The 11,525-nt window shown below is 35.0% G+C and overlaps 2 protein-coding genes, 1 long non-coding RNA gene and 4 other non-coding genes across 7 annotated transcripts; 2 read left to right on the plus strand and 5 right to left on the minus strand.

Moving 5' to 3' along the window:
- Window positions 1-1,053: 1,053 nt before the first annotated feature.
- Window positions 1,054-4,577, plus strand: LOC132173896 (Peroxidase superfamily protein). Its single transcript, XM_059585568.2, has 4 exons — window positions 1,054-1,289; window positions 1,683-1,874; window positions 3,000-3,165; window positions 4,154-4,577. The coding sequence occupies exons 1-4, from the start codon at window positions 1,071-1,073 to the stop codon at window positions 4,570-4,572; spliced, it is 996 nt and encodes a 331-aa protein (XP_059441551.2). The 5' UTR covers window positions 1,054-1,070; the 3' UTR covers window positions 4,573-4,577.
- A 1,290-nt stretch (window positions 4,578-5,867) lies between these two features.
- On the plus strand, window positions 5,868-9,103 carry LOC132173897 (S-norcoclaurine synthase 1-like). Its single transcript, XM_088514957.1, is given in 5 exon segments — window positions 5,868-6,315; window positions 6,386-6,633; window positions 6,801-6,859; window positions 6,862-7,112; window positions 7,200-9,103. Coding segments are annotated over 5 exon segments (1,086 nt in total). The 5' UTR covers window positions 5,868-6,027; the 3' UTR covers window positions 7,440-9,103.
- Window positions 7,446-11,172, minus strand: LOC132173899 (uncharacterized). The gene is made up of 2 exons (XR_009439357.2): window positions 10,821-11,172; window positions 7,446-7,707 (listed from the first exon to the last, which is right to left on the minus strand). It is a non-coding gene; the product is annotated as an uncharacterized LOC132173899 (long non-coding RNA).
- Window positions 9,705-9,796, minus strand: LOC132176796 (small nucleolar RNA Z101). The gene has a single exon (XR_009439657.1). It is a non-coding gene; the product is annotated as a small nucleolar RNA Z101 (small nucleolar RNA).
- On the minus strand, window positions 10,867-10,961 carry LOC132176795 (small nucleolar RNA Z101). Its single transcript, XR_009439655.2, has one exon. It is a non-coding gene; the product is annotated as a small nucleolar RNA Z101 (small nucleolar RNA).
- On the minus strand, window positions 11,173-11,257 carry LOC132176807 (small nucleolar RNA snoR14). The gene has a single exon (XR_009439667.1). It is a non-coding gene; the product is annotated as a small nucleolar RNA snoR14 (small nucleolar RNA).
- Window positions 11,258-11,376: 119 nt separating this feature from the next.
- On the minus strand, window positions 11,377-11,470 carry LOC132176801 (small nucleolar RNA U61). The gene has a single exon (XR_009439662.1). It is a non-coding gene; the product is annotated as a small nucleolar RNA U61 (small nucleolar RNA).
- Between the last annotated feature and the right edge of the window lie 55 nt (window positions 11,471-11,525).

The following is an 11,525-nucleotide window of genomic DNA, read 5'->3' on the forward strand; positions in this document are numbered from 1 at the left end:
GATTAGAGCTGAACCTTGGAGATGACTGATAATAATTTGTGATTTTATGCTTATGTTTGTTTTGACATAAAATGTTTTCTGATGAAAAAATATCTATATTGAAAATTACTAATTTCTGTTTGGATGGCACTTTGAAAATGATCCAAAAACCCTTTTTTTGAATTATATATATATATATATATATATATATATATATATATATATATATCAAGTTAGAGGCTTTTTGGGGTGGTCAATGACCAATTTTCGCATGAATTGCAAAGGATCCAATAAGCTAATTAACATTGATTCCTTCCTACTTGTCAATTGGGCAAATGCACCCATAGTGACTTAGATGATATCTTGTATCCGAAAATTAGTAGGTTGGATGTCTAAGAAAAAAACGACCTTTAACGAATTTTGTATGAGAAAGTGCAAAGGCATGCATAAGTTACTTTATGCCATAAATACCTTATTTTACGTCACTAGATTGCTTTGATACAATTTGTAGCAACTCAGAAAAAACGCTAATCACATATGAATTATAAGTAGTGATTTAACATTGGGCAACTTGAAGGTATTTTTTATAATTTGTTGACATGTGTCAGCATGTGATTAATGGGTGCTCATAAAAAAATTTAGTGGCTAGCGTGTGTAATTCCAATCACATATTGATACGTGTCAGCAAATTGTAAAAGAGTTATAGGTATAATATTATTCATAAATTTATAGGCATGCAAAAGCTAGCAGATATACCGAGCTAGATCGGATTTGTAAACTTTGACAGACAGCTTGTAATATTGCTACCGATAGGGCAGTTAAATTAATATAGTAATGGAACATTAGGTTGAGTTAGTTGCATCAAACTTTGACAAAAGCCCTAAAGGAATTTTTTCTTAAGACATGTTGGTGAGAAACACAGAAAGAGACATGAGGAGTCAAATGGTATAGGGTAGAACATCATTGTCAGACATTTGCCTAGGACTTATAGATAGAGATGCAACTGCAACATTCCTAGCATGCACAGTGAAAATAGTTCAATTAACTTTGGCAATTCTTGCATGTAACAATATCTCTCTCCATTTTCTTCAATGGAGGTTGTGAGAATATTCATGGTTGCCCTTTTTTTGGCTCTGCGTGGCACTCAAACCCTGAGTGTGGATGATGGGTCTCTAGCCGTCGATTATTACAAAGAAAGTTGCCCCTTGGTGGAAGATATTGTGAGACGTGGTGTTGAGACTGCTGTGTTTAAAGATCCTCGCATGGCTGCCTCCCTCCTGCGCTTGCATTTCCATGATTGTTTTGTCATGGTTAATTAACCCTCTCTCTCTCTCTCTCTCTCTCTCTCAAACACACATCAGAACACTTTTTCTGCAGTTCTGCAGTCAAATTGGACCAACCATCCAAATTATTTTCTATAAATTTTCTCCTTACTTTCTGCAAAAGATAGAATGTGGTAAAATGTATGTCTTTTTTTTTTTTACTTCGTTTGATAAAACTTTTTCCTTTTTCTTTATGGTTTCTCTTTTTAAAATAAAAATAAGAACTGCTTTCATCTTTGTGTCACGTTAGAATACTTATTATAACAAAAAGAAAATCGTTTACAAAGCATTAACAAATGGTGTTTGACCAGTACTTCCCATTTATTGTATGTATGTGTTTAAGATTTGAATTAGTAATAATTTGGTGATGGCTATATATAGGGGTGCGATGCTTCAGTTCTTCTGGACAGTGAGGGGAGCCTGGTGAGTGAAAAGCAAGCTGGGCCTAACCTGAACTCCCTACGTGGATTTGAGGTGATTGATGAGATTAAATATCTTTTGGAAGAGGCTTGTCCTTCTACTGTTTCATGTGCTGATATTCTTGCCATTGCTGCTCGTGATGCTGTTGTCCACGTACACTCTCTCTCTCTCTTGTTCAATAATGTTACTTGAATGATTTTGCAAACACGTAATAGGATAAATTTTAGATTAGAGAAATGCTAGAGATCCGGAAAATTTTCCAGAATTTTAGTTCCCAACTGACGTGGCTGTAGTTAAGTAAACTACAGTTAAGTTTTTTTGTTTTTGTTTTTTTTAATAAAAAGTAAACCCACTCACCCACCCCACCCACGCATGCTATCCCCTTCACCTTCAGCATGCTTCTCTCTCTCTCCCAAAAATCACGCACAGCACATCACAGTTCTCTCTACCCAACACCAGCAGCATCAAGGTTGGTGCAAAATAATCTCTAAAAGGAATTCATTGGCTCCACAGGAAATAAAGAATACTGCAGATCTGTGAAAAGTACCAGCTGAAAAAAAAAAACAAAAAAAAAAAAAATCCCTCTTGTCAACTGCGGGTGTCGCCGAGAGAGAGAGGAGCGTGGGGAGAGAAGCACCGGATGGTGGACGTCAGCTCCGATCTGGTGCAGTGGGTCGGCGTGGGCGTGGGCCTTGTCGGAAGCCAAATGCGTGAGGGTGGGGGAGAGAGAGCAGACCTGTGGTGTTGGGGAGAGAAATTTTTTCTTTTGGGGCCGAAGGGGATAGGTCTATTTCTTTTCTTTTTTTTTTTTTTTTTTTTTTAATAATAGTAACTTAACTGTAGTTTGTTTTACCAACGCCACGTCAGTCGGAACCTCAATTCGGGAAAATTTTCGGGACGCGTAGCAGCTCTCTTTAGATTATAAGAAAACTTAGATTTTAGATTATAAGAGAGCCTAGACCTTTTAGACTGATAATTCTTATCTCTAATATTTAAATCATAATCCGTACTTTTAATATTATCTATAAAGATAAACATATTATCTTGAGGTATTTTAATCTTAAAATACTTATATTATTAGACCCCTAACAAATAAACCCCCATTTTCTTGACTTGGAATTTATACCTTGAAGAAACAGTCAAACACTTTTGTATTTTTTAATTATTGTATCATTTTAGACCATATTATCTATTTTGAAATGGAATGATGAGTAATAATTTTGTATATTGTTGTAATAAGTTATACTCTTTTTATTTTTATTTTTTTTATAAAACAAGCAAGGTGGGCCAGGATGGGATGTCTCGAAAGGCAGGAGAGATTCAGTGAAAGCAAGCTTCAATGGTGCCAACCAGTTCATCCCTGCTCCCAATTCCTCTCTGGAGTCTCTCATTGCCAATTTTCAACAACATGGCCTCGATGTGGGAGATTTGGTTGCTTTATCGGGTGAGATTTTACAACAAATTAGTGCATACTTCCGTAGTTAAGCTTTTAAACAAATTAAAATATATATGAACTAGGTGTGAAAAGCGATTATGGTTGGCGGTTATTGACTAAAATCGCTAACTATAACCGCTTAGACGGTTAATAAAATCCACTAACCGCCTATGCCTGTTGGTGGTTAGCAGTTAACCGTTAATCGTTTTTAAAAAAATAAAAAATAAAAACCAAAACAACGTTGTTTTTATGGTAATATAATAATACCCTACTACATACAACATCATTTCTAGATTTTTATATATATTTAAACACAAAAACGATGTCGTTTCATATATTTTTCTATATATAAATATAATATGCATAAAGGCAATTAGTGGTTAAGGGTTAGTGGCTTGTAGTTTTTTCAAAGCCTAAAACTGCTAACCGTAACAGCTTTCACAAGCAGTTAATGGTTAGTGCAGTTAGTATTTAGTAGGCAGTTACGCCTTTTTATCTTGAGAAGTGCTAGGGAACCAAATAAACGAACTCAGAAAAATTTTCAAATTGACGTGGCAGACCGTGAGTGACAGACAAGGGAGAGAGAATTATATTTTTTTAATTTAAAAACCCTTGCCACGTTAGTTTGAAAATTTTTCTGGATTCATTTGTTTGGCTCTCTAACACTTCTCTTTTACCCCTAGGAAATATGATAGTCTTTTCTTTTTTGTTCTTTTTTTTTTTTTACGGCTTCACTCATTTATCGAATTCAATGGCTTAACACTATACCCACGCATAGTATCAAAACATTTTAACCCGCCTATAAGTCACCCTCTCTGTAACTTGATCACAAAACTGTTATCATTTCTATCCCATAATCGACTTAATGGTTGTTTCTAATACCAAATGATGCAAGTTTCATGTAAAATTCATCATTGAAAACCGGCAAGCATAATCTTTCTCTATATTTTTCTATGTTATAACACCATGCAATCTTCAAGGGCTTGTCAACATGCAGGAAGCCATACAATGGGAAAGGCAAGATGTTTTAGCTTCAGGCAAAGGGTGTATGATGTGAGCACCCAACATCATGATCCTTATAAGAGATACACAACCTTCAGAAGAATCCTACGGTCCATATGCCCAGAGTCAGGAAAGGACAACGAAATTGCACCACTTGATTTCACCACCCCAGCTAGGTTTGACAACCACTACTACCTTAACATTCTCCAGGGAGAAGGCTTGTTAGGGTCTGATAATGTGCTGGTGACCCAAGATCATGAGGGGGAGATAATAGGGCAAGTGTGGGCTTATGCCTCCAATCAAAAGCTTTTCTTTGATGCATTTGCCAAATCCATTGTCAAGATGGGTAACATCAATGTACTCACTGGAAATGAAGGAGAAATCAGGAAGAATTGTAGGTTCCTCAATTCCTAGCTCTGGAAAAATGGGGCTTCTTAATTACAACTATACCTACTTTTTGTACTAAATTTATAATCAGAATAAATAGTTTGCAAGAATTACATCTTTGTGATACTATATGTTTGGTTTAACAGTTTCAAAACGTCCGGTTTCAAAAAATAGTAATTTCAAAATACAATTAATGAACATACAATTTTTCAAAAATGTAATTAAGCATTTGAGAAAAATACAGTTTGCCCTTTAAAATAGTGGTTTTGTCTTCAAAATTGTGTTTTTTAATACGCACTCCCTTATTAGCTAGGCAAAAACCTGAATTTTTTCATATTTTTAAACTATCATTTTTTTCAAACGCAATTTCAAATGAGACTTTTCATGATTTTGTCAAAAAAATATGCTCATTTTGCCTACAAAATGTGGGGCTGAACACCCTTTGACCCTCATAAAAATAAAATTAAAAAAAATAAAATTTTTTTTAAAAAAGTGCTAGTATAAATTAAATATTTGAGGAAATTTAGGCATGTTTCGTTTCTAGAACAGTGTTTTGTCAGGCAAGCCCCAGCAACTACCAAGGTTCTCATTAACTCTGCCTCTTATTTCTTTCATAGGACTAGGTTGTCCATAACTTGATTTGCATAACTACCTAAGAGCATTTAGGTGCGGCTAAGCAAATATTTAGTTATAGAACATTTTTTTGTTTTTTTTTTTTGTTTTAATTACCAATTTTTTTGAAATATCTATATCCAACTAAGCATTGTACCTATATATATATATATATATATATGATCTATTTTCACTATTCTTAAAAGAAGAGAGAAAATAAGATTTTCTTTGTATTAATTTAACTTACACATTGGTTTGTTGAGCTAATCAAATCCTTAATCAAAATATATATATATATATATATATATATATATATATTTTCTAGAGGTCTAGTCAGAATAATTTTTTGGCTATTTTCGCTAGCCCAGTATTATATAGTGTCATTCCGCACATGATTGTTACTTGGGAGCAAACTTAGCCTAAGAGCATTCACATCCGTCACATCAAATGCTTAATTAAAATTTAGCTAAAAAACACATTTTTCAATTTTAGTTACTCACTTTTTCAAAGCACCTAGATCGAGTTCAATATTTTAGAAATCAACTTTCATTATTTAATTTGAAATATTTTTTTTCTTTATTCATTTCCAATATTTCCAAAGAGGAGAGACACGACCATATTGATTTTTTTATTCATTATTGAGCTACGGCTCAAATTTGCTGAGACGATGAAGGCTCTTTTTTTTTTTTTTTTTACTACAGCTAGCCCGATGTGAATGTTGTAAGCATCCTCTCCAACCAGACAAACTTTCCATATCTGTTTATAGGTAACCATCTGGACAAACTCACCAAAGAGGATCTATTGCCGACTTGCCGTCAAGAAGCGTAGAATCTCTCGATTCCACCAGCACATATGGTGCAAATATAAAACATGCCATCCTGCAAGAATTTTTTGATATTATCCTCGGAAAACATGGACTCTGATGAGGTGCTTAGCAGAAAGGACTTTGGTGGTTCTCTGCCTGTTAAGAATGTACAAGCTCTGGCGTCCAAGAGCTTGAAGGATATCCCACCACAGTACCTCTTGACAGAGATGGAGAATGAGGAATTGTTCATTGATGATTCTCTCCAAATTCCAGTGATTGATATGAGCAAACTTGGCTCTAAAGATGAACTGGAAAAACTTCATCTGGCTTGCCGAGAATGGGGCTACTTTCAGGTATGTCCATCCAACCCTCCCTACTTGTTCTACTAATCATAGATTTGGTGTAATTCTGCTGGTGAACCAGTTGATCAACCATAGAGTACCAGAAGAGGTGATTGAGAAGATGAAGACTGACACACAGGAGTTCTTCCAGCTGCCATTAGAGGAGAAGAAAGTTTATGCACAGCTACCAAATAACATTGAAGGATACGGCCAAGCCTTTGTTGTATCTGAAGATCAAAAACTTGACTGGAGTGACATGCTCTTCCTGCTTCCCCAACCTGTCCATCAGAGAAATATGAGATTCTGGCCTACCATTCCCACTTCTTTCAGGTAAAACTACGCAGTTTCAAATTTTCAATATACTGATACTGATACGAACGAGAAATGCTATATACTACATCAGCCCAATAAGATGGGGTGTATTTAACATTACTAGACAAGAATATAACATGCCCAGAGTGACGGATGTACCCATTTGATGGTCATTTTCTCATTAGAGAAACTTTGGACAAATACTCATTGGAGCTGCAAAGACTTACAATCAACCTTCTGAAAATGGTGGCCCAGAACCTGAGAAGCTCACAAGCATGTTTGAGGATGGAACACAAGGGGTCAGAATGAACTACTATCCACCTTGCATTCAAGCTAACAAGGTTATGGGCCTCACGCCACACTCTGATGCCACTGGTTTAACTCTGCTGACACAAGTTAATGACGTCCAAGGACTACAAATCAAGAAAAATGGTAAATGGATATCCATTGAACCCATCCCTGGAGCATTCATTGTCAACATTGGTGACGTCTTTGAGGTAATTGGCTACAACTGCTAGGATATTCATCCATAAATAACATATTATCTTCACAACAAGCACAACTCTTTTGTACTATCAATGCAGATCATGAGCAATGGAAAATATAAGAGCATTGAGCACAGGGCTATTGTGAACCCAACAATGGAACGTCTTTCAATTGCAGCATTCCATAGTCCAAATATAAGCACTATGATTGGTCCTCTGCCAGATATAATGAAGGGGGAAAAAGCTATTTACAAGACTTTAAACCATGAAGACTACGTGAGAGTTGTTTTTGCCAACAAACTTGATGGTAAGACCACATTAGACCATATGAAAATCTGATCAGTGAAAGACTGATGAACAAGTTTGTCGAAGATGAGCAAATAAATTGCAATGGCAGTGGAATTGCAGTTATTTATGCTTACAAATCCTACTTCGTAAAACTCTCACAAGATGACTCTTGTTACCCAAATCCTAATTACAGGAGATCATAAGAAAAAATTGCTATCAATAAGACTTCATATAGTTCTTCACTTCACGGCAGCCAACTTTTCCTGTTCTTCATTTCCAGGACTTCTTCTGATTCTGCTCCAGATGGTTTGTAACAATTCTATTGTCAAAGCAAAGCACATATAAATATTTAAGTTCAAATTAGAATATTTGCATAAGCCTATCATCAGATAAGTGAAAACAGTTTATACTGGATCACAAGGACAAGCTTTTTTTTTATATGTTACGCAATGCAAAACTAAGACCTAAAAATAATTTACACATGAAACTAACACAAACATTGATAAAACAATCAACTCAAAAGCAAAAGGACATTAATAATTAATAATGCCATTAAAACCTAGATACTAGTAACATAAAATAGAGATATCCAAAATCTAATAAAACCTTTACATTTTGCTCATCAAAATTCTAGGTGGCTAAGTGTCATTTGCCATTAACTTGGACTGTGCCCTTTTACATCAACTTAAGGCATGTGCACTTTGTCACCTAGAGGGTTTTATTAAATTCTAGCATTTCTCCATAAAATATGTACAGAAATTTCATCCAAACCAATTTTAAAGAAATTTCCTTCAACCCACTACAATAAATGCCGAATGTCCGAGAAAAAAAAGTTATACCTTTAACATGTGCACTCACATATTAAAGGGCACTTGGTAGGAGTGTCAACACGGTTGGTTAAAATAGTTGTGTCAACACGGTTGGTTAAAATAGGGTACAAACCAACTATTAGATGGTCCCACTCTAATAAATGACAAATGTCCTCTAACATGGTTTTATTATATTAAAAAGAAAGTTATTCCTTTAACATGAGCACTCATATTAGAGGGCACTTGGTAGGGGTGTCAACTAGGTTAGTTATAACCAGGTATAAAAAGGTAACCATGTATCAACTGGTAATCGAGGGTAACCGGTTTTCGGGTTTTTATATACCCAGTATGTATATATATATATATATATATTAGGTACCAGATTTTTATATACCCTGTAACCCTATACTTTAAACATCTCTATTGCCCATCTTCTTCAAGCCTTTTCCAATAAGTTAGTCTAATGCATTCTCTTATAAATGAGCAAACTTAAGAATTGGTGTTTTCTTATCAATGTGGGACAATCTTTGGTAGTTCTCCAATTTGTCCCACATTGCTAAGAAAACGCCAATAACAAAGTTTGTTCATCTATAAAAGAATGCATTAGGCCAAGCTAGTCAAACAAAAAGGTTAATTGTTTATTAAAACTAATAGGCTAAAAATGGTTAAATTAATCTCAAACATTAAGCTCAATACCTAAAAAGAAGCCCAAATGCCAAAATTTTAAAAAATTAGAACCAGCATAACCGGTTAACCAGGAACCTTATTGTTGGTTTTGGCCAATAACTAGTAACCAAGATCGGATTGACACCCTAAAACTTGGCATTTACTAAAATGAGTTGAAAGAAAGTTCCTCCAAATTTGAAAGAAATTTATTTCAATAAAATATTATGTCTCATGAAAGGACCTCCATTCAAAATTCAGCATGGTCTAAAAACTTTTTCTTAAAGATTTACTAGAACATGCTAAATTTTAAATGGAATTCCTACCACTATCACAAGTAAACTGAAATGTACAAGATATTCAGCAGCCCTAAAATCAAACACCTACAAACTTTCATAATTTTTAATTAGACATTTATTTAGCAAAAGTTCTAAAGCACATGTCACATCATAATGTTCGTGCGGATTTAGATCCCGTGCAATAGGGCTGCCCTATCTCATTGCAATAGGACAACCTTATTGCACGGGATCTAAATCCACTCAAAGGACAAGAATCCCATTCAATAGGGTAATAGACTCAAGTGAGATCCAAGCAACCTCACATGAGCTGCCCTACTATACCGAATAGGGTCTTGCTTGAGCTTATTGCATCCCAAAATCCAAAAGAGTTACACTACTAATATTAGACTTGGGATCAATGTGCATTGCATGTGTCTTAGATAGAAACCTTCACCATAAAATACTAATTAATAGACGTACACTTGGAGGATATCAAGAAAATCACCCGAAAACAGATAATTATAGACAATTTTTTTTTTTTTTTTAAAAAAAAGGAAAACAAAGAAGAAAGGCATCAGAATCCAACATGAATCGCATCAATGAAAATATCAGACGCAAATTACCCATTTGATGTGTTGAGATTCATCACATGCGCAACCTAATAGACAAAAAGAAACAATAAAACAAGGTAAAATACACTATCCTTCACCCAAATAGACTACACATCACCTATTTGACCACAAATAACCACGTTGTAATTTCGAGTGATGATTCACATCACGCCGGCGTGCATGAACAGTCATGCACGCCCGGCTAATTTTTTTTTTATAATTAAAATATAAAAATATATTTTAATTATAAAAAAAAAATTAACCGGGCGTGCATGACTGTTCATGCACGCCAGCGTGATGTGAATCATCACTCTATAATTTCTATAGAGCCATTTTGGGCAGAACTGATTTTCCTTAGAATGAACAAAGAACTCTTCTAGATGCCTCTAAAGGAGTCTTCACAATAGATCTTAGAAGAAAATCAAATCTTCTAAAAAAAATTCTGTGTTCTTCTCAAGGGGCAGTTTGCGATCTATTTGGCCACACAAACAAGCCAATCTCCATAAACAGTTCATTTTAATTATATGGAAATATAATTGAATCCAAATCATACCATATCTCCTTGAATACCTTTAATACTATGTATAACAGTCTCAACCAAGATTATCATATACTAGCAGTGAAGGGCATTTAAAGGGATTGGCATGACACAAATTCAATTATTCAACCAACTTTGAACTCTTCTAAAACTTAGGCAACTAAAGCAAACACTTTGGCCTCGTTTGACAACGCTTTTTGGAAATTTTCCAAAAAGTGTTGTCAAACGAGGCCAAAGTATCTTATGCCACAGTTGCATTATATCTTCATACCACATTCATGAATATATAACGTAACGAGACAGATTAATTTTCATACTAGACGAACAGAATACTACAACAATATTCATATCACACAAACAATACATCAGTGTAAACAGGTAGAGCCATCAAATGCTAAAACTAGCTACCAAATTAGGCACAGTATAAGAAAGTGAAAGCCAACATCCAAAGCTTACAGTGGCAAACAAACCGCTAAAAGCCAGCTAAGCGCAGTACAATGCATTATAAGATAACCAGAGAATAAAGGCATTACAATCTGATACGGCTTGATGCATGGTCCTCCATAGATCATCAATGAAAGAGGGCATCAGTTCTCCAAGGTGATAAAACATCAATGAAAGATTTCAGACGCAAATTACCCATTTTTTAGAATGAGATTCATCACTTGCCCAACCAAAGACACTTTAAAAAAATAAGGTAAAAAAAGAACCTTTCACGCGGAAGTATAAAGCATCAATGAGATTCATCAATTACCCAACCAAACAAAAACCATCGCTATTTTTTAAAAAATAAATAAAAAAAAAAACAAAAAACAAAAAATGCAAAAAGATAAATCGTACAAAATAAAGTGACCCCATTTGTTAGAATTTGGTACGAGGAAGATAGCGATCAGAACCTGTCGGGATTCATGGAGTCGTCACATTATAAGTTCAGTGGATTGACAGACATGAATTTCTATCATCACCTCGCCTTTCACCTTCCCATACCTCACCACCACCATAACAATGTGTATAATAAACAAAGATAACGGTTTTAAAAACAGCAAAATAGATCATGAAAAAAACAAAGCATAAAACAAAATGAAGGGAGAGCTCAGAACTTCTTAGAGGGTTGTGTTGCCGTCAACGACGGAGTCTCGTTAGAGACCGTCTCTGGTACACAGTTACATCTTCATCACAGCTTCACCTTTTTCATACAATGAGACAAGAAGAACAAGTGCAAGAGAAAGAAAACAGAG

Source organism: Corylus avellana, chromosome 3 (assembly GCF_965113065.1).
Source record: "Corylus avellana chromosome 3, dhCorAvel1.hap1.2, whole genome shotgun sequence".
In the NCBI taxonomy this organism is placed as follows: domain Eukaryota; kingdom Viridiplantae; phylum Streptophyta; class Magnoliopsida; order Fagales; family Betulaceae; genus Corylus; species Corylus avellana.